Here is a 22,444-nt window from a genome sequence, read left to right on the forward strand (position 1 = left end):
CGGGGAAGAGCATGTGTGTGTGTGTGTGTGATGGCCTGGCAAATCTACGGGGAAGAGCATGTGTGTGTGTGTGTGTGTGATGGCCTGGCAAATCTACGGGGAAGAGCGCGCGCGTGTGTGTGTGATGGCCTGGCAAATCTATGGGGAAGAGCGCGCGCGTGTGTGTGTGATGGCCTGGCAAATCTACGGGGAAGAGCATGTGTGTGTGTGTGTGTGATGGCCTGGCAAATCTACGGGGAAGAGCATGTGTGTGTGTGTGTGTGTGATGGCCTGGCAAATCTACGGGGAAGAGCGCGCGCGTGTGTGTGTGATGGCCTGGCAAATCTATGGGGAAGAGCGCGCGCGTGTGTGTGTGATGGCCTGGCAAATCTACGGGGAAGAGCATGTGTGTGTGTGTGTGTGATGGCCTGGCAAATCTACGGGGAAGAGCGTGTGTGTGTGTGTGTGTGTGTGTGTTCTGCTTCGGCTTTTCCCAGACGTGAGTGACCGAAGCTTTAAGGCACAAAGCCCATGCCTCTTTTTCCTCAGTAGCCGTCCGCGTTCAAGGGGCCGCGGGGAAGGCTGGTGGGACCGCTCGCACATGGACATCCCGTGTGCGTCCGTGCGCGTTTAATTCCGTTGCAGCCCCATTTTATAGCACCTTGAACATGTCATTCAAAGAACCGGAAAAGATGAGAAATGGGGCTGCGAGTTCTTCCTGCATTCGCGGGCAGAGCCTCAGCAGGATGCGCGCCGCCTTTTGCCGAGGGCTAGCAGTGCCCCAGGAGCCACATCCGGAAGCGGAAGACGCCCGGGCGTCTGCCGGCTGGAGCCTGCGGGTGGCTTCTCGGGGAGAGCGCGGGGAGAGCGCGGGGAGAGCGGGCTCCTGGGCAGTGACTCAAGTGGCCAGCAGGGGGCTGGCCTTCTCTGTCTATAAGTAGCCCCGGTGCCTCCGCAGAGCCTCAGCGCCGCGGAGGGGCGGTTTGCTGCTGAAGTCAGTGACGCGCACAGCATCCTGCCTATAGGATGTGAGGCTTTCTCAGTGCAGTTGTTTTTCTACCCACTTTAAACCTTCAGGTTCTACACATCAGGAAAGATAGGAAATGCCGTATGAAAATAGGCGGCCAAAAGTTGCTAGTAAACTGCAGCCAGGGAGACTCAGACTAGAGTGGAGGTAGAAAGAGTTGCTACAGAGTGGGTTTAGTTCTGGCTGACTTTTTGTTGCTAACTTACTGAATTTAGACATGTGTTACATTGGTCATGCAAGGACCAGAGCAGCACCAGCATCAGAATAGTGCCGGCCGTTCTGAATGCCATGGTGTATATGTACTCAGAGTATTTTTGTCAAAGAAGATAAAGAGCCCAGCATAGATTTTATCCTCATCTTCACCCAACTACAAAATCAAAGTTAAGCAACAGCATCTAAGAGCCCTTTTCAGGGGGGCAAGAACCTAGAGGATGGCTCTGAATGATTGTTTGCTTTTGAACTTGGAAGTGGACCACTTCTTGCACTGCAACATCTCCAATCACAGTGCAGATCTCCCCACCAACGACGACTGGTTCCACCCAGGGATCTTCTATGTCATCCCTGCCATCTATGGGGTCATCATTCTGATAGGCCTCGTCGGCAACATCACCCTGATCAAGATCTTCTGTACGGTGAAGGCCATGCGAAATGTGCCCAACCTGTTCATCTCCAGTCTGGCCTTGGGAGACCTGCTCCTCCTGGTAACGTGCGCTCCGGTGGATGCCAGCAGGTACCTGGCCGACAGATGGCTGTTTGGCAGAATTGGCTGCAAACTGATCCCCTTTATACAGCTCACCTCGGTGGGGGTGTCTGTCTTCACACTCACGGCTCTCTCGGCGGACAGGTGAGTTCTGGAGGAAAGTCACCTTCTCTCTGAGGGTGGCAGGTGCCTTGGGAAATGAGCCACCAGCTTGGGGCAGGCAGAGCTGTTTGCACAAAGGGAAGTTTTAGTCAAACTCAGATTCCCTTCCAGGCACGTTGTTCTTCTGGGGATTACTTTTTGAATTGGACATTATCGGTTTAAGAAAGAAAAGTGAGGGGCTCTTGGGACGAAAGGGGAGAAATGAGAAACAAAAAAATCTCTGAGCATAAGATTGACATGTATTTTCTGGAGACAAATCGGTTTAGCGTTGCTTTTTCCTAATTCTCCCTCCCTGCAAAATTAATTGACTGGTGAGGAAAAAAAAAAAAATCACACCTAAGAGAGTTTACACCCCAGGCAAATGTTTCTTCGAAACAATTCAAAAGCTTCAGAGAACAGAAAAGTCCCACTGAATTTCTTCCTCAAAATATTCCTTCAGAAATAAACAAGAGGAGACAATAAGCAGCATTTCTTTGAAATTTATTTTCCTTAGACCATTTACCTTTTCTCACAGCTGATTTTGTATTGGGCTCTCTGTAACCAGAGAGCTGGTTTTTCTAAGTGTCCCTTCAGTGAAATCAAGCATTATTTGGATTTTTTTTCCCTTGAGAAAGTTCAAGTTTGATTTTGAATTTTAATCTTTTTGATGTACTTCCACATACAGTGCCTTTGGGTTTTTTTGTTTGGTTGGGTTTTTTTGGTGGGGAGTCCAACGTTTCGTTCTGGGCAACACTCACATTTGTGAACTGCATTTCTTGTGTGAACATGTTGCTTAAAAATTCACCTTTATTCACTCTTAAAGATTCATATTAATTCCTTCAACATTTACCAAGCATCTATTATGTTAAAAAACACTTGCTTGAATTAACCCGTCGGGAAATATCCGCAGGCTGTTCACACACATTGCTGCCTAGATCTAGCATGCTTCTGAGCTCTAGAAAGTGGACACAGTAATGAATAGACTCCCGAAACATCATGGAGCATATGGTCAAATTAAGAAAAAACTGGAACAATGAACCAGAGACTCTAAGTTTTCATTTTAAAATCCACTGTATGTTATGCTGTTAAAGACACATGAGGATCTGAGCGTGTACCAGGAAAGGCATAGAAGCAGCTCTTGAAAGTTTATACTCTGAAGAAAATGTCCCACATTTTAATACACGTGGTAGTGGGTTTTCATTTTATAGAGGAACAAACAGTCCCCAGGTGATCTGGCTTTGTCGAGTAATGGACGAATAAAGACAGTGTTACCAGTATTTGTAGACATGTCTTTATACTTAGCTGCCTGAAGTACACTGTTCATTTTCAAAGATGGAAAAGTAATAGCCCGGAGGCAAGGTCTGCACACCGTACCAGCCGGAGGGGCTTTCTCCACTCTCGCCGCTCGCCCCCAGCTTGCTCTCACCTGAACAGCGGCCCCGCAGGTGCTGGTGGCCATGGGCAGTCTCGCGTGTTGGCAGGAGGTCTGTGGCTCATTACACAGATGCCGAGGTCATCTCAGGATGGAGGCGAATTTTCCCGATGGGAAGATGAGATTTTGGACCCCGGGCTGCTGGGTGCAGTGGTGTAGAGGGTGTTTGCCATTTTCTTGGGGTGGGGTGGGGGGACAGAGAGGAAAGCGAGGGTGTGGGATGTGAAGATGTAGCTGCAGGGGGCTCTTTCCAGAGTTTCAGAGCAGACCGAATTCCCCATCAGCAGAAAGGCTCTTTCCACAGCCAGGTTGCAGCCTTTGGCAGCTCCGGTGTGTTCTCAGCAAGTTTATAGTTACTGTGTGTTCTTCCCCTACTATAAGCTGCCCTATAACGAACTTTCTGTGCTTTGGTGAGGCTTCAAAAAGCTGATGGATCACCTGAATCACAGGTCGTGAGTGCATCTAACCGATTTCGACAAGAATAAGTATTGAGCTAGTTAAATAACACAAAACTACACTTATCTATTTATCTCATTTTGAAAAGCTATTGGGGTCTTATAATAACCTCATGAGGACGGCAGGGCAAATACACACACCCATACCCTCTCTGGTTTTTCTCAACAAGGTACGATCTGTATACAGTAAAGTGAACAAGTGTATAGCTCAATGGATTTTTACTTATGTCTTCATAACGTAAGTAAACCACCCAGATGTAGATATAGAATAGTTCCGGCACCCCAGGAGTTTTCTTTTATGCCTAGTTCCAGTTAATACCCACCCCCAGACAGGAGCAATCACTATTCTGAGTTCAGTTAACATAGATTATTTTTGCCAGTTGTTTAATCTCGTATAAAGGGCATCATACTTCTTATGCCTGTCATGTCTGTGACAGTCATCTATGTTCTTTTTAATTCTTGTGTAGTATTCCACTGTATGAATATACCCTGTTTATCTATCCATTCTAATACTGATGGACATTGGGTTGTTTCCAGTTTGGGGTTCATAATAACCTACTCTGGATAAGCTTATTTGTGCCTTTTGGGGAACATATGTGTTTATTTCTCTTGGGTTTAAGCCTGGGAATGGAATCGCCAGATCACAGGGGACACATATTTAGTAAATATCGTCGAAGAGTTTTCTAAAGCGCTAAGTCTGTATTTGACAGGGTGGTAAAAGGATGAACCAGAAGACCCTCCAAACTGGATGATCATCACAAATCAATGGGGAACTCAAAACCAATACAGCTTCTTAGTCCCTACCCTAAATCTACTGCATCAGGGTTTCTGAGGTGGGAACAGCATAGTGATAGTCATCCATCCCTGCCCCTTGTAGGTTCACCAGCAATGCCGGTACTCATCCCCATCTCCCTTCTGCAGCCCTCCCTTCCCCCAGGCGAACTTGAGTCTTTTTTAATATGAAGGGGATAACAGTTTTCTGGAAAAGTTTACACTCTTGCCACTGTGTCAGAGGGAGACTTCAAGGCAGTCCCAGAAACCAGAATTCTGGGTTTCACACAGCTGGTCAATTGCAGATTTGCATTCAAGCCCCTTCGCTTTTGGTCCCTGCCCTCCCCCTCCTTCCATGCCTTTTTCCCCTTACACACGCGCCGATGTCCTCATACCTGGTGGAACACTGATGAGTTCCTGGCTCTGCTCCCTTGCTTATGCTGTGTCCTGCCCACTCTCCAGACACTTTCTCCTTTCCTGCATAGAAGACACTACTCCCCATGTGATGTACGGGCTTGGAGTGGGCATCAACGGTCCTGCCTTTTAGGCTTTTTGCTGCCATTACTGCCCAAGTCACTTAACTCTCTGACCTTAGTTGAATCATCTGTAAAGTAATAGAGTTGAGCTAGATTATTTCTAAGGTCCCTCCAAATTTTTTATCTGTCATCTTGCCTATCATTCGGAATATGGTTCAAGCTTCCTCCTTAAAACCCTAAGTTGGACCATTCTAGCCCCAAGGTCCTAACCCTCCCCTAAACATAAAGCTTATTATCTCAGACATGAATTATCTTGTGACTTCTTTCATTTTGCTCTTTTGAAGTATTTTACTCATTTGTCTTTTTTTAGCCTCTCGTATATTCATTGCGTTAACTTTTCAAGTAGATTATTAAGCATGCTGAGGGCAGGGGCGCCTGGGTGGCTCAGTCGGTTAAGCTTCTGCGTTCGGCTCAGGTCATGATCCCAGGGTCCTGGGATCGAGCCCCGCACTGGGCTCCCTGCTCAGCGGGAAGCCTGCTCCTCCCTCTCCCTCTGCTTATGTGCACACTTGCGCTCTCTCACTGTCAAATAAATAAAAACGGCCATACCACCCTGAACGCGCCCGATCTTGTCTGATCTCGGAAGCTAAGCAGGGTCTGGCCTGGTTAGTACTTGGATGGGAAAATCTTTAAAAGAAAAAAAAGAATGCTGAGGGCAGAGATTTCTTATATATTCTTCTATCTTCCACACTGCCTCACATGGTTCCTTGGCACCAAACGGGTGATGAATAAACAGTGATTAATTAAAATTATGGTTAATTAATACACACTTTTCTTCTCATTCTTCTTTTCCTTTTTTGGAATTCATCTGAAAGCATACTCTTTAAAATGTTTCATACAGTTACTGACTTCTTATCTCTTCCTCTCTATGAAGCTCTCACTGAGTAAATGTGAGAAAAACCTTTCTTTCTGAGTCTATGAATAGATTCGGGGGATGAAGATGGGTGCATGGATGGACAAATGAAAAGATAGGTGGGTGGATGAGTGGATGGGCAGATGGATGGATGGATGGATATATTTTTTACAGACTGGTCTTTCCTACTAGATGCCCATTTCTGTACTAGGTCCTCAGCATTATGTAAATGGAGTTTAAGACCAAAATTAGGCCCTCAATAGGAGAAGGGTAAGGAGAGTTTATGTTTTCCAGTAAGTGTGACGTTTAAAGCTAGATGTTATCTTGACAGCATATAATACCCAAGTTATATTGTGCCTCCTTCAGTATTATTATTCAGTGCTATTTCTGCTAGAATGGATGGCAGAATGAATCCCAAAGGTAGATATATAGAGGAGTTCCACTGTAATTGTGATCCTTGATTCCATGGAAAAGACTGTTCATACATTTTCCCCTCCCTTGTGATTTGGAATGTGTAAAGAAAACAGGAAAGAATTGCATTTAGGCAAACTTCTTGAAGTACAGATTCTTTGAATTCATTGCAAGGAGGTTTTTTTTTTTTTCACATTAACATTCTTAGTTTCTTGATCCTCTCATGAAAAATCTGCACAACCTCCACAGATAAAGCCACTGCAGCATCTTTACTCCTCCTGTTGTCCAATCTCCAGCTCACTTTTTGCCAGCACCAACATTGGCTTTTGCAGTCCCCCTGACTTTCTTCATTCTGTTTTTGCTTTCCTTTCACTATTTTCTTGATGTCTTTTTCTTCTCATACAGGCCATGTCTTGCAAGTCTGTGTTTGGGTTCATTTTTCTTTGCATAATCCAAGGAATCATATATCATGCCAAAGCCGGTTGTCTTGCCACCACCAAAATGGGTTCTGAATCCAAACACAAATATGACATCTGGTGTGCTCTTGTACATTTTGGCTAGTTTTTCCCGAATTTCTGTCTTAGGTACTGTTGCCTTTCCGGGGTGAAGAACATCAATGACCATCTGTTTCCGCTGAAGTAGTCAGTTAGTCATGAACTTCCTGGTCCAGATAGTTACTGTGTCGTTCATGATGGCGGCCAAGCTTCAAGCAGCCGTGGAGGAAAAGAGGTTCATTGCAAAGAGTTTATGAGATAATGTAGTTTCAGCCTTTCCTGCCATCTCGAGCTGCATGGTCCAGCATCTTAGCCACTAACCAAGTAAAACTAAAAATTCAGCTCCCTAGTCACACCAGCCACGTGTCAAAGGCTCAGTAGCCACACATGACTCTACTGGACAGTACAGATACAGAACATTTCCATCATTGCAGAGAGTTCTATTGGACAGAAGAGAGTTTGCTCTGTGTCTTGGGGTCCAAATCTCTTTTCCAAGATCCATGTTAGTTGGTCTGTCTCATTGACAGTATCAGGAATTTCTCACATAGGCAAATATCAAATGCCCCCTAGCTGCATGGGCTATTCCTGTCTGTCAAATATCTTCTATGAGAAGATAGCAAAAATGAAGAGGGAAGAAACCAGGCAGCCCAATACAGTCACCAGTCACAGGCTTGGGGAATTTGGGCATCCCATTGATGAGGTTTTGAGACCTTCTGAAAAATACATGTGTGGTTCACTTTCCAGGTCTGTGTTATGAACTTCTCTCTGATCCTTCAATTCTCTTTTGCCGGGCCCTCTTCTATCTACCAGTCTGTCTTTCTATCTTCCTATCCCAAGGCTTGCCAGAACAAACACAGTTGTAGCTAGACTCCTTTTTTTTTCTTTTTAGAGAGAGAGAGCACAAGCGTGCGATCAGAGTGGGGGGCAGGGAGGGGCAGAGGGAGAGGGAGAGAGAATCTTAAGTAGGCTCCACACCCAGCATGGAGCCCGACAACACGGGGCTCAATCCCACAACCCTGAGATCATGACCTGAGCAGAAATCAAGAGTCGAACACTTAACCAACTGAACCACCCAGGCGCCCCTCTAGCTAACTTCTCATTGCTTCCACATTGCCTTCTGACTTCTCCCCTCTCTGACTTCATTTCCCTCTCCTTAATAGCTGGGTTCTATTCCCTCCATCTATCCAAATCCTATGGATCCCTCAAGGCACAGTTCAGGTCCCTTCTCCTCTATGAAGCATTCCCTGATCTTTTGCTTTCACTGATTTTTCCCCTTCTCAAGATGTTTTTGCCTGTATTGTCTATGAAATACCAAATCTGTCCCACATTTTATTACTGGGTCCTTTGTATAGATGTGTTTTCTACTTCCTTAATCATGTGGGAAGCTCCTTGGGGTCTGTGCCTGCTATGACACCCGGGCCCACCGTACATCTAGTAAGAGGACAACAACCACAGCTTGGTTGATGTTTGAGCAGTGACCAGTAGAAATCATCTTAAAGTTCAAACCCTTGTTTGACAGAGACCAAAAGATGGAATTTGGCCTCGTCACAGCAGATTCAAAGTGCAGTCAGATTATAATACTGCTCTCCTCATTTTAAGTCCTAGTTCCTTCGGGGGAACTGGAAACTTTTCTTCAGACACCATCAAAACACAGAGTCTGATTCCATTTCCCTTCCCTGGACAGTGGGAGCTACTGATCCCAGACCCTACTGTCCTGAGGGAGGATAACCCCAGTAACTGCAAGATGGTGCCCTTCTAAGGGGATCGCCCCAGTGATGCCAGAGGCTCCTCTAATGTTCTAGAGGCCCAGCTTCACTGATTTCAAGGACATTGGCCCTTTCACACAAGACAAGACAATTTAATTTCTTTTTCTTTTTTTTTTTTAAAGATCTTATTTATTTGACAGAGAGAGACACAGCGAGAGAGGGAACACAAGCAGGGGGAGTCGGGGAGGGAGAAGCAGGCTTCCCGCGGAGCAGGGAGCCCGATGCGGGGCTCGATCCCAGGACCCTGGGATCGTGACCTGAGCCGAAGGCAGACGCTTAATGACTGAGCCACCCAGGCGCCCCAAGACAATTTAATTTCTTGCAAAGCATCTTTTCCAGAAAGTCCCTCTGTTGGAGGGGCTTACATGAGTCACCAGTTCATAACTTCTCTATAGTCTGATTTTTCTGAAGCATACTGCCTCTCTGGAAGGAAACTCAACTCGTGTTTCCCCAGGGTGATGGATCTGCCACGGCTGCTGGCAGACTCTGCAGTGCCCAGAAGGCAGGGGCAACGGAAGTGGGGTTTCCCAGCAAGGCTCTTTCAACTGGAGTGCTGTAGACAGAAAGGTAGAAAAGGATTTTGACCTTGTCTCTAACATATTATCTGTGAAAGTGTTAGACTTTTGTGTGATTAATTAAGTATCATTTCTGGCAACTTAATATGCATGGAGGCAAAGAGAAAAAAAGCACAAACTTGATCATGAAACATATTGCATAGCCGGAAAGGGCTTCCTGGTGAGGTTTTTTGAACTGTGCTTGTCAATAACATCCTTTGAAAAATAGACTAAATTAGCATTTTTGCACTTGTAAATCCTCCTGGTGTGTAGGGTTTGCATAAATTCTCTCTTAATTAAAACACGTTTTGCAGAATAAAAGAAAAAAAATTCTTCATTCCTCTCTACCTCCCAGTAATGGAAGAAGGGATTTTGTTTCTTACAGTCATCTTTGAAATTCTGCTGATTAGTATCTGATATTTGCTGCTACTTGAAATGATTTGATTTGCCAGAAACCTCTAAAAGGCTGCTGATTCATTTTACACATTAAATATCACTTTCTTTAGGGGCGCCTGGGTGGCTCAGTCAGTTAAGCGTCCGACTCTTGATTTTGGCTCAGATCATGATCTCAGGGTCGTGAGATAGAGCCCCGCATTGGGCTCTGTGCTGGGCGTGGAGCCTGCTTGAGATTCTCTCTCCCTCTCCCCCTGCACCTCTGCCCCCTCTAAAAAAATAAATAAATATCACTTTCTATGGGAGGTCTTCATTGGCCACTCAGTCTAAAGGAATGACCAACACTATTCCATCACCCAGTTTCTTTTTTCAGGTTGACTGAGGTGTAACTTACATATAGTAAACTTTTAGGTGTACATTTCTCTGAATTTTGACAAACTTATGCAGTATGTAACCACCACCACTACAGTCTAGATGTAGAACATCCATCACCCCAGATACTATCATGTCCTTGTGTAGTCTATCCGATTCCCCCACCCTCAGCTCCTGAAAACCCCTGATCTTTTCTAAAATAGCATATGAATGACATTATACAGTGTACAGTTGGTTAAGTCTGGCTTCTTTCAAACTCATGTTGTTGCATGTATCAGGAGCCCATTCCTTTTTATTGCTGAGTAGTGTTCCACTGCACGGGTATACCAGTTGGTTTATCCCTTCTTCAGTCAGTGGGCATTAGGGTTGTTTTTGGTTTGGGTAGTTATGAATAAAGTCATCAATGTTCACATAGGATTTTGTATGGATGAATATCTTCATTTTTCTTAGGTAAATATCATCCAGTATTATTTTCTTGAGAATTATTTTGTTCATTTATTTGCTTACTTGTTTATTATCTGTCTTCTACCACTAGAAATATACCCCCCCCCCAAAAAAATGGGAGGCTATCTCGTTCAGTAGCATATTCTTTGATACTAAAACCATCCCTAACCTGTAATAGAGGCTTGATAAGTGTTTATTGAATACATGAGTGGATGGAAACATGAAGGAAGGAGTAAAGAAATGAATGAATTCTGGTAGGTCCTACTGAGAGAACCTGGAAGGCTGGATTACAGTTTGTGAATCATGTTCATCTCTTTTGATGGTTAACAGAATGACTGCAGTAGAACAGTCATCCCAACTCTAGACGAAAAGACCTTATGCAGGTTTTATGGGAACTATTTGGAGGATGCTTTTTTTTTTTTTAAAGATTTTATTTATTTTTGTGTGAGAGAGAGAGCACAAGCAGGGGGGAGGAACAGAGGGAGAAGCAGACTCCCCGATGAGCAGGGAGCCCGATGCAGGGCTCGATCCCAGGACCCGGGGATCATGACTGAGCCAAAGGCAGAGGCTTAATGACTGAGCCACCCAGGCGTCCTGGAGGATGCTTTTTAAGAAAAAACAAGTAAAATTATGAATGCAAAGTTAGGTAGAAACGTGGTTGTTTTAAAAGATTTAGAAAGATATTAGATTTAGAAATCACAATGTTAGAAATTTAAATAAGTTGATAAATTCTACAAACATCACAAAATCCAGAAAAATAGCATAGTATCTATTAATTAATTGCCTGACACATGTCCATCACACTTGTTTTCTTAAATATTTTGGCTTCATCCTCATTTGTCTCCTCTTAAAATGACAATGGTTTGGTGATATCCTTTTCTATAGAGAAATTAGAAAGATGAGTCAGACTCGTGGCATGGTTGATTAAAATGGGTTTATTATTAAGGATTGGTTAGAAAAGTTTCTTTCAGCTCCATAAGTCATTACTGGCTATGTCATATAATTATAGGATGACTGTATAGTGTTTAAGATTATTTGAGAAAGCCACTATCAAATTTCTTTCCTATATGGGCTGTACAATTTCACAGTATTTAAAGATTTGTGCCTTGAGTAATCTTCAATACTTGTTTAATTGACGTCCATTAACTTGTTTGCCATGGATGTCTTGGCATTATGAGTTTTAAGTTTTCCTCATCAATGTTGGTATTTTGTGGGTCTGTGTAACATGAGTCACTTTACACAAATGTCTTTGCTGTTTGTAATTTGGCTACAGGTTTCTGTCCTATAAACATAGACACTCTGATAAATTTGACTTTGCTGGTATATTTGGATTTAAATCTACCACGTTATTATTTGATTTTTATTGGTCTCACCAGTCTCATTATCCTTTCTCCCTTTCTTCTTGCCTTCTTTTAAATTAGTGAAATATTTTAATTATTCTACCCCTCCCCATGAGTTTAATTATACAAGCTCTTCTTCGTATTCTTTCAGGGGCTACCCTAGAGTTTATAACATGTATCCTTGACTTATTACAGTTTGCTATAAATTAGTACTTTCCCACTTCCAGGACAATTCAAGGATTGCAATGCAAAGACACTTTATTTTAATTCCCTCCTGCCTTTTGTGAGGGGTGGGGGTGGGGAGAAGCTATTGTTATTTTCTATTTTAATTCTCTTTGTATTTTAAAACCCACAACTCACTATGTTTATTGTTTTTACATACTTTATATTTACTCACATATTTTTTACCTTTAGACTTAAATTTATTCCCATATTTATCTTTTCTGTTGTTCTCTGTTTCTTCCTACAACTCTGACTTTACCTGAGATCATTTTGCTTCTGCCCAAAGAATGCCCTTCAGTGTTTCCCTGAGTGTAAATATAATGGGGATACATTTTCTGGTTTGGTGTGTATGAAAATGCCTTTATTTGATGTCATTTGGGGAGGAGATTTTCACTGGGCATAGAATTCTAGGCCAGCAGTTCTGATCTTTCACACTTTGACGTTGCCATTTATTGTACTTGGATTTCCGCTATGATGACAGATGTCAGTTTTGTTGGTGTTTCTTTAAAATTATCGATTTGTCGCTCTTTGAATGATTTTAAGATTTTTTTCTTTATCTTTGGTTTTCAGCAGCATTACTATGATGCACTTAGCTGTGGTTTTCTTTGTCTTTTTCCTGCTTGGATTCATAGCTTTTCTTAAATCTGTGGTTTGAAGATTTTAGCCAGTTTTCTCAAGTTCTCAACCATTACAACTTCAAATATTGCTTCTGTCCCATTCTCTTTTTTTTATGCTGTCTACGTATCAACAGAATACTACAGGTTAACTTTAAGTTTTTCGAGTTTTCTTCCTCCTTTGCTTGTTTTTGTTTTTATTGAGGCAGAAAATTCCATCCTAGGGTCAAGCCTCTGTTACTAGGAACTGTTTTAAACACAATCTCATTTCACCATGTCCCATAAATTTCTTACTCCTTTTACTGTGTTTTCCATTCTGCTATTCTCACTGTACTTCACTCTAGCCATTTTCAGCTCACTAATCCTCTCTTTAGCTATGTCTAGTCTTTCCATTTGGTTCCATCTTGTCATCTAATTTCTTGAATTAGTCCCAATGTATTTTAAAATCCCTCTCTGGTAACTCTAACATGTGGAACCTCTCTAAGCCGGTTTCTATTACAGATTTTCTTCTCTTGTTTTTTGGCCATTTTGTTTTGCCTCCTGGTATACGAGGCAATTTTGTTTGACTACCTGATTTTGTATATGAAGAACTGTAAATAATTCGAGGTTCTGCATGTTATTATCTTCCAGAAAAGATTTGCTTTTGCTTCTTGCAGATAATTAGGAGGTGGCAGTATATCTGACCCGATCAGGGACTGAGCAGATTGGAGGCTGGGATTGGGTCTTTGCAAGATTTAGTTCACCCCTCCTGCTAGGGTGTCCCCCTTTTGGGAATCCAAACTGAAAGCCTGGGGTGTTTACCTGGCCTCCTCTCCTTGGTGGACCTTGAACTCCATTTATTGTCCTCCTTCCTCCTAAAACTGCTAGAAGCTCTGCTCAGCTTTATTTCTCTGTTGCTGTTTGAAACTTGGTAAATGCCGTAAGGCAAAAATGGTACTGAATGACAGCTTCATCTCTTTATGCTTCCTTCTCTCCAGGATTTTGGCCCCTCAGATCCTCACTGCCTTGGTATTTCTCTGATGCTTTCCAAGAGATTTCCTAACTTTTCATTTTAGGGGAGTTACTCAGCAACAAGCTGGTTTGCCATTATCAGAAATGGAAAACAGAACTCCCTCATCGGACCTGTGGGATCAGCATGCACAGCCTCACATTATCTCCGCAGGTTAGATTCAGAGACGTGAGTAAGTCAGGAGTCTCAGCTGAGGCCTGCAGCAGTGGACACTGCCAAGTACTGTAGGTACATCAAAGCCTCTGGGATCTTTCAGCTAAGCCAGGGCTCTTAGCCCCAGTAAGTAAGAGCTGGAGCCAACATTTAGTTATGCAGGGGTTGAGAACAGCTGAAATTCCGTGGGAAGGAAAGAGCCAAAATGTTCCTGAGGTACATTTCTTTAAACTTCACTTCTTTTTACTTTTCTTTTTTTGTATTGTACTCAGACCAGTTAGCCAGTGGGAATAGCTAAAGGTACCCAGGAAAGAAGCAGGAAAAAATGTGAAGTGCAGCACATAAAGAAATTTATTTCCAGTGTGAGAAGAACTCATTGTAAAAATAATAGTATGTCCATGTGACTCACTTATTTCTTTATGCTGTCTACATATAAATAGAATGACTACAGGTCAACTTCAAGCTTTTCAAAGTTTCTTTTTTTCCCTTTGGTGGTATTTTTTGTTTGTTTGTTTTGTTTTATTATCAGGCACTTTCATACCGGGCTTGGGCCTCTGAGAAATATGTTAAACACAATTAAAAAACAATACAAAATTATATAAAAACAAAATTACAGTAGTTTCTCCATGAGAGCATATGGGAAATGCTTATTTCTCTTTAAATAAATGGCAATCAAAACAGATTTTTAAGAATTTCATTATTATCTTTCCCCTTTTCCCCTTCTACTTTATTTTTTTTAAAGATTTATTTATTGGGGCGCCTGGGTGGCTTAGTTGTTAAGCATCTGCCTTCGGCTCAGGTCATGATCTCAGGGTCCTGGGATCGAGCCCCGCATCAGGCTCCCTGCTCCACGGGAAGCCTGCTTCTCCCTTCCCCACTTCCCCTGCTTGTGTTCCCTCTCTCGCTGTGTCTCTCTCTGTCAAATAAATAAAATCTTAAAAAAAAAAAAGCCATCAGAGGTGACATTTTAAAAAATAAATAAATAAAAATAAAGATTTATTTATTTATTAGAGAGAGAGAGAGCGCACATGCATGTGCACATGTGCATGAGTGGGGAGAGGGGCAGAGGGAGAGGGAGAGAAGCAGCCTCCCCACTGAACACGTAGCCTGACATGGGACTCGATCCCATGACCCTGAGATCATGACCTGAGCCAAAATCAAGAGTAGGACGCTCAACTGACTGAGCCACCCAGGCGCCCCTCCCCTTCTACTTTAAATGATTGGAAACACCACAGGAGAACAGAAAAATCAGAATTTGGCATCTTTTCTTTCCTAGGTTGTCAGCAGAGGTGAAACTGGAGGTTAAAATGATGGTTTGAGGGAAATATGCACTACGGGATGAAGATCAGTATAGTAAATATTTAGTTTGAAGTACTCTTTCCTGGTGCTTTAAAAAGACCTGAGACTGAAGAGCTATAATCAAATATAACTAACTAGGGGACCCAGAGACCTAGGTTCTAGTCTTGGTTCTCAGCTAACCAACTGTGGGACCTCTGGCCACTACTTTTCCTCTTCTGTAATGTGAAGGGAATGGGCCTTGATGACTCCCAAGTTTTATATTCCGTAATTATATAGAAAACAGGTTTAGCATTAAACATGTACTCATGTCTGCACCATGGTAAAAGCACTTCATAGACTGACCCAGCATCATCTAAGAGCGCCTCACAAAGGGGAATGTAATATGTTAAGCATCATTCTGTTGTTCTTTCAGGGCCTTACCTGGGCCTAGCTTGCTTCCCCAACCAGATTTTAAGTCCTTAGTGGTCAGGGACTTTTATATCCATAATGCCAAGCAGAGCCTGAGATACTAAATTAGTCCTTACCTGTGCCGATAAATTGACTAAGCATCCTGGACAATGAGTGTTTAGCACTGGAAGACCAACGGCAAAGCTCAGTGGCCTATTGTCTTCATGATCACAAATTACTAAGCCTAACAGGCAGAGCGCTGTGTAAAATGGAAGACAGACTCTCTCCTCCATTAATGAAGGAACCAACAATTTTGGTATGAACAGGCCGAGAACAACAGAAATGCTAGCCATGTTCACACATTCAGTGCACACAGGCTGGGGGGCCAGTAAACATTTTTTTTAAGGGCCCTATAATAAATATTCTCAGCTTTGTGGGCCGTAAGGTCTCTGTTGCAACCCCTCAACACTGCCATTATGGCATGAAAACAGCCATAGATATTATGGAAGAAAATAGGCATAGCTCTGTTGCAGTGAAACCTTATTTACTGACCCTGAAACTTGAATTTCATGTACTTTTCACATGTCACAAAATGTGATTCTTCTTTTGACTGTTTAAAAGCCATTTAAAATGCAAAAACTGTTCTTAGCTCATGGGCCATGTGGAAACAGGCAGAGGGTCAGATTTGACCAGTAGATCCTTAGTTTGCTGTGCGGGATATAAAAGTGTGTGCATGCCTGCTGACGTAGGCATTTAGCAGTGTCTTCACTGTATCTTTGCTGCGTAGAGTTGACACAATGTTACATTAGTTTCAGGTGTACAGCTTAGTGGTTTGAAGTTCATCACCAGTGTAGCTACCATCCGTCCCGTTACATCACCATTATAATATCAAACTAGAACCTAGGGGAATCCATGACCCCTGTCCAGTTAGCCAGGATGGACTTCCTAGGGGATATAATAAAAACAATACAATACAAATCAGACACCTGTGTGGTGCTTTAAAGTATGAGGTACTGTCATGTCATGCGCATTTGCTTTCGAATCAAAAAATTGAGAGTCAAACCCCAACGTCTTTAAGATATGTGTCTTTTCCAGTGTGCCCTGGGTCCACTGTGATACTAACAGTTGTTTAAATGAAGAAAAGGAGAGAGTTTTAACTCCAGGCTTACCCAGATGCCAGCTCGCATGGGTGGTGGGCATGGGGGTGTTGGGGGCCGAGGCTTCCCGTTGCTCATGGGGGAAGTGAAGATGTGACCAGACGCTGCGCTTCTCACAACGTCCTCCAGATGGTTTCACCGTCATGCACAGTGCTGGCCTCCTGTAAGTTCTCATGTACGCAAGGCCCTTTAAAATTGCGAAAAAGGGGAATTGTGCTCAGGGAGAATCATTTCCTCTGTACCTCCAGGGGTTCGTCTAGGCTTGAAATGGTTAGAGAAATAGGAAGTGTTTGGGCCATGGGAGATGTCTTGGGAAAAGGCTGTTAGCACTTTTATTCTAAAATTTTCAACTGAAAAAAGTCATTCAAATGCACTGTCTAGACCATCTTCCTTGATGATAGCTTTGCTGACTCAAAGCAAACTTTTTCAGTTCATTCTTTTTTTTTTTTTTAAAGATTTTATTTATTTATTTGACAGAGAAAGACACAGCGAGAGAGGGAACACAAGCAGGGGGGAGTGGGAGAGGGAGAAGCAGGTTTCCCGCCGAGCAGGGAGCCCGATGCGGGACTCGATCCCAGGACTCCAGGATCATGACCTGAGCCGAAGGCAGTCGCTCAACCAACTGAGCCACCCAGGCGCCCTTTTCAGTTCATTCTTAATTAAGATGCCCCCAAAGTTGCCTGGTGACAAACTTCTAAGCTTTTCTTCCCTCCCTCCTTTACCCCCCCATCCTTCCTTTTTTCCTAAGTGTATTGTGATGAAATATACATAATATAAAATTGACTATTTTAATCATTTTGAAGCGCTCAGTTCTATGGCGTTCTATGGTGCATTCACATGGTTGTACAACCATCACCACCATCCATCCCCAGAACTGTTTTCATCTTCCCAATCTGAAACTCCCTACCTGTTAAACAGTAACAGTCCTTTCTTCCTTTCACTGTATTGTCTTCTCTTTGCTTCTTTCTTTTATTGTTAATTTTTGGAGGTCACATTTACTGGAGCACTATTCACAGTGAGGACAAATTCAAAAGCACTGAATTTGAAACGATGTCTGAGTTTGAGCCCTGGTTCTTCTCATTGTCAACTATGTGACTTTGGGCAAACCATTCTACAGGTCTCAGTTTTCGATCTATAAAATGGAGATAAGGGTATTAACTTTTAATATGTCATAGGACTACTGTAAGTTTTGTAATGATGAAATGAGACAATGTATTGACTTCTTTATAAAATGTTAGAATGCCCAGTCAAAAGAGTGTTTGTTATTAGCGTGAGTGTTATTTATGTTCGTAAGGGAGCTGAGAGGATGTTGACATCTCAACCAGGTGTTGTTCAGGGGACAATCATTTCTTTTCATGGACTATAATGGCCTTTTATTTAAATCGTGCTTCCTAGTTTTCAAAGTGCTTTTGAAACACCTCATTTAGCACCTCCTTATAGCAAGTAAGGTTGATATCATTAGTTTCATTTCACAGATGAAGGAAATGGAGATCTGAAAGTCTCATGGTTTAAGATCTGGACCCAGGACCTCTGTTCAACTCCGAGCTCTGCCACTTGCTGGCTGTGTGAGCTCGGGTGACCTGGTTCACCTCCTTGTGCCTCAGATTCTTCATCTGTAAGAAGATGACCACAGTAGTACCTACTTCCTTGCATCGTTATCAGGGATTCAAAAAGATAATCCTTGAAATGTGTTAGGAGCTGTACCAGGCACATAGTCTCACATATAAGTTTTTGTTAAATAAATAGTATAAAATAAAATAAAAGGAAACGGAGACAGCATGCTTTTGTAAAAATAGCGAATTATGGAAGTGGGTGTAGAATGCACGGCTCCCGGTCTCCCTTCAGTTCCTCCCACTCACTGTCTTGGGCTCCTTCCCCACGCAGTGATACCTCGCTAACACTGCCAGGATCAACCTTCTGGGCCAGGGGACCCAATAAGCTACAAAGTTGGGTCAACATTTCCCCCTGTATGAAGACTCTCATAAAAGGTTATTTAAATATAGTGCTATTAAATTTTTATAATTAGATACAATGACTCATATGCCATGATGGTATTTTTGAGCTTTAATAATTCCTATTTTGAGAAAAAAAAAAGATAATGCATTTGACTGAGATAATTTAGAAATTCTATTTTAATCCCCAATAATTTGAAATATATTCAAAAACTAACATTGTCTCTGATATTTCATTTTCTGCATATGCGTTTGATACACTGATGGGACCAGGAGAAGACTTTACAGAGTGGTTGCTCTTGGTGGCCCACCCATATCCCTCGCACTCCCTAGAGGTCCCTCACAGACCTGGGCTTGCTGCTTTTCTCTGACTGAGAGCGATACCTGGCCATGGGAAGGTTTGAGGCAGGTGGGAGTGCTCCAGAATTAACAGTGGAGGACCATTCTCAACCAAAGAGGGATGGGAGTCCACGGGAAACGCCTCAGCCTCCTCACGCTTTGGTGCCACAGTTCTGGAATGTGCTCCAGTTGCCCAGAATGGCACATTTCCTTGGCTTCCATTCCCTCCCTGTCCCACTTCTCCACTCCCTCCCTGTGCTTCCTGGGATCCCCCCTCGAACAAACTACTTGCACCTAAATCCTTGTTTCGGGGTCTGTTTGGCAGTGACAATTTATGAAGACAATTTATGACCCCGAGTCTATTTTACCTTCCACCCTAGAGCACAGGTGATTTTTCTCTGTCTTTGTGATTCTTCCCTGTTCTCTATCTTCTATGTTACTCGGTCGAGCAAATGCAGGCCATGTCTAACTACAACTCGCAAGTGGGATTTATAAACGTTCTTCAAACTTTTGGGCTCATAAATTGCTGAAACAGTCTAACAAGTTATAAATATATGTTCTTCCCTCCATAACAGTTTTTGAGGAATGGCCTACGAACAGCTTGCGGCGAATGAAATGGAACCGGGTGACTGCTCTTCTTTGTCATTTGAAACATACCCACTGGCAACTGTCATATTTCATCCTGCTTATACCCCTTCTGACAAATTCCTTCACAGAATTAGCACTGAGCTCTGGAATTAGGTCATCCTGCTGAAACCCGTTTGGGGCCCAAGCATCAATATTTGCCCAACTCCTTCCGCCAGGGCACCATGAGATGTCCAACAATTGTTTTGCAGCTCTCTTTCCATTTTATACCTCAGCCTCTGCATCCCTCGTAGCCCAGAAACAGTACCTGCACTTCTGAACCTTCTCCACATCAGCACGCCTTTCTCCAGCCCTGTGCCGGCCTCTGGATTTTAGAGCTTCCCTGACGCCGTTTTCAGCTTGGCTCCCAATGTCTCATTCAGATGGCCTCTAGAGGCCCTGCAGCCTCTGACTTTATGAAAGAGCTCAGACCTCCCTCTAGGCCCAGGCCACAGGGAACTTCAGGGTGTGTATATGGCAGTGAAAGATGCAGGAGATTCAGTATAAAAGACTCAAGGAAGGAAGGAATTTTGTGTTTGCCTAGAACCACCGTGTTTTCATCATGGATAGAGCAGGTGGGGAACAGACATTCTAATAAATTTTTTGTGTTTCTCCCTTAATTTCAATACCAGCAAAAGGGGGCAGGTTTTGCCACCCCAACATGTGCCTCTTTGGCATGAGGATGACTTTAGGCTGATTATTTTTTAAGAAACAGCAGACACAGGACAGGCTCTGAAAATCCTAATCAAAGTTACCCTTTTGTAAGAGACACTGACACTTATAAGGGAAATCTCCATCTGTGAGGACTGCAAAGTGGGGTTCATGCCCTCCAGGAGAGGTGCAACCTGATCTCACAGGTAAGGGAGGAAAGTGTCAAAACTTCTATTTATATTGATTTTTATTTAAAAATAAAGATGAATTAAACGTTACTAATATGTAGTGGTTTAAACTGAGGCTCACTCTCTACCTGAGTCCACATCAGAGGATCCCTTATCATGTGCAGCTCAGGCAGCAGGAGCACAAGGCCCAACATACAGAAGGCTCAACCATGGCACCTCATTCTTCCCTGCACCTTCAGGATAAGTGGCTTTAAAATATTCCTGCAAAACAAAACCCCACAGGTTGTCAATGATACTAAAATTGCAAGCCCGAGAGAACAATATGAATATAACAAAGAAGTTATAACACATTATTATTTTTTTTATATAAGTAGGCTCCACGCCCAGCATGGAGCCCAGCGTGGGGCTTGAATTCGCAACCCTGAGATCAAAACCTGAGCTGACACATTATTTTGAATTTGTTATTTTACTGTTAATCTCTTTTTTTAGTTTATCTTTTTAAAATTCTTTTTCTTTTTTTTTTAAAGATTTTATTTATTTATTTGAGACAGGGAGAATGAGAGAGAGAGAGCACATGAGAGGGGTGAGGGTCAGAGGGAGAAGCAGGCTCCCCACCGAGCAGGGAGCCCGATGCGGGACTCAATCCTGGGACTCCAGGATCATGACCTGAGCCGAAGGCAGTCGCTTAACCAACTGAGCCACCCAGGCGCCCCATCTTTTTAAAATTCTATATTTTAGCATGTTCTCTCCCTTGCTTGTGAACTTCTGTATAATACCCACCCACACTCAACAATTAACATCTCCTAGACTTTGTTCTTGCTCTACGGTGTGTGTGTGTGTGGGTGTGGGTGGGTGTACACACACATTTGTTTGCTTGTTTTATTCTGTTGAACTCTGGAAAGTAAGGTGCAAATATCCTGAGTATTTCAGTGTGTATTCCCTAAGAACATGGACACTCTTCTGCAGAACCCCAATACCATTATCACACCTAATGAAATTAACAATAATTCCTTAATACCATCTGATATGTAATCACATTTCCCCCATTTTCCAAAAAAAAAAAAAAAAAAGTAATTTATTACTTTAGAAAAAAAAAATCCAGGATCAAATTAAGGCACATGCATTGCATTTGGTTGTTATATTTCTCTTTTTTCCCAGTCCTATTGAGATACAACATAACGTTGTATAAGTTTAAGATGCATAACATAATAATTTGCTGTATGTACATATTGTGAAAAGGGTTACTTGTTATATCTCTTTTATCTCCTTTAAGGTGTTAACAGTAGCTCCCCTATATTCTTCTAAAACAACGGTGTTGACTGTTTTGATGAATCTAAGCGAGTTATCTTGTAGAATGTGCCAGAATTGGATTTGTCTCATTGTTTCCTCATATACAGATTCAGGTTAAAAATTTTGGGCAAGATGGGGGCGCCTGGGTGGCTCAGATGGTTAAGCGTCTGCCTTCGGCTCAGGTCATGATCCCAGGGTCCTGGGATCGAGCCCCGCATCGGGCTCCTGGCTCAGCGGGGAGCCTGCTTCTCCCTCTCCCTCTGCCTCTCTCCCTGCTCATGCTCTCTCTCTCTCTGTATCTCTGTGTCTCAAATGAATAAATAAAATTAAAAAAAAAAATGGGGGGCAAGATGACTGCATAAGCAATGTTGTGTTCTTCCCATTGCATTTTATCAGGAGGCACATGATCTCAGATGGTCCCATTATTGGTGATGCTAAATTTAATCTGGGCCAAATTATGAATTTCATGGGCCCTTGGCACTTTTACCTTCATGGGACCCTTTCTCCATAAAAAAATGTTGAGAATTATATTTTATAATTATATCAGCATAAAGATAAATATAATCCAAGATGGATTATATTCATTTTTTTCTTCTCATTTTAAAAGAAATTGAAACACTTTTCAAAACCCCTAAAAGTATCGTGGGCCATAGGCCTTGTGCCTGCTCTAACTAGTAGAGAAGTTCACCCTGGATTTGACCACCTGGTTAAAGGAGTGACTTCTGGACCTCCCCAACATAAAGGTACATTTTCCTCTTTGCAATTAGATAGTAGTCTATGGGGAGACTCTTTGAGACTATGTGAATATCCTGTTCCCCTAAAACCTCTCCCTCAGTGGTTTTATCATTTTTGCTGGAATCACTGATTACACTGAAGACTGCAGTTATTATC

At 42.7% G+C, this 22,444-nt stretch overlaps 2 protein-coding genes across 2 annotated transcripts in view; one reads left to right on the plus strand and one right to left on the minus strand.

Annotated features, from left to right (window-relative positions):
- Positions 1 to 930: 930 nt before the first annotated feature.
- GRPR (gastrin releasing peptide receptor) overlaps positions 931 to 22,444 on the plus strand; it is a 34,511-nt gene continuing 12,997 nt past the window's right edge. The window contains exon 1 of the mRNA XM_045875192.3: positions 931 to 1,850. Coding sequence (XP_045731148.1) covers positions 1,438 to 1,850 — 413 coding nt within the window. The 5' untranslated portion in view covers positions 931 to 1,437. The remainder of the gene's footprint in view (positions 1,851 to 22,444) is intronic.
- On the minus strand, positions 6,579 to 7,014 carry LOC123844563 (small ribosomal subunit protein eS24-like). The gene has a single exon (XM_064574817.1). The coding sequence runs from the start codon at positions 6,927 to 6,929 to the stop codon at positions 6,678 to 6,680; it is 252 nt and encodes an 83-aa protein (XP_064430887.1). The 5' UTR covers positions 6,930 to 7,014; the 3' UTR covers positions 6,579 to 6,677.

This window comes from Mirounga angustirostris, unplaced genomic scaffold, assembly GCF_029215605.1.
Source record: "Mirounga angustirostris isolate CCGP_5_RB_7025 unplaced genomic scaffold, mMirAng1.0.hap1 SCAF_11, whole genome shotgun sequence".
NCBI lineage: Eukaryota > Metazoa > Chordata > Mammalia > Carnivora > Phocidae > Mirounga > Mirounga angustirostris.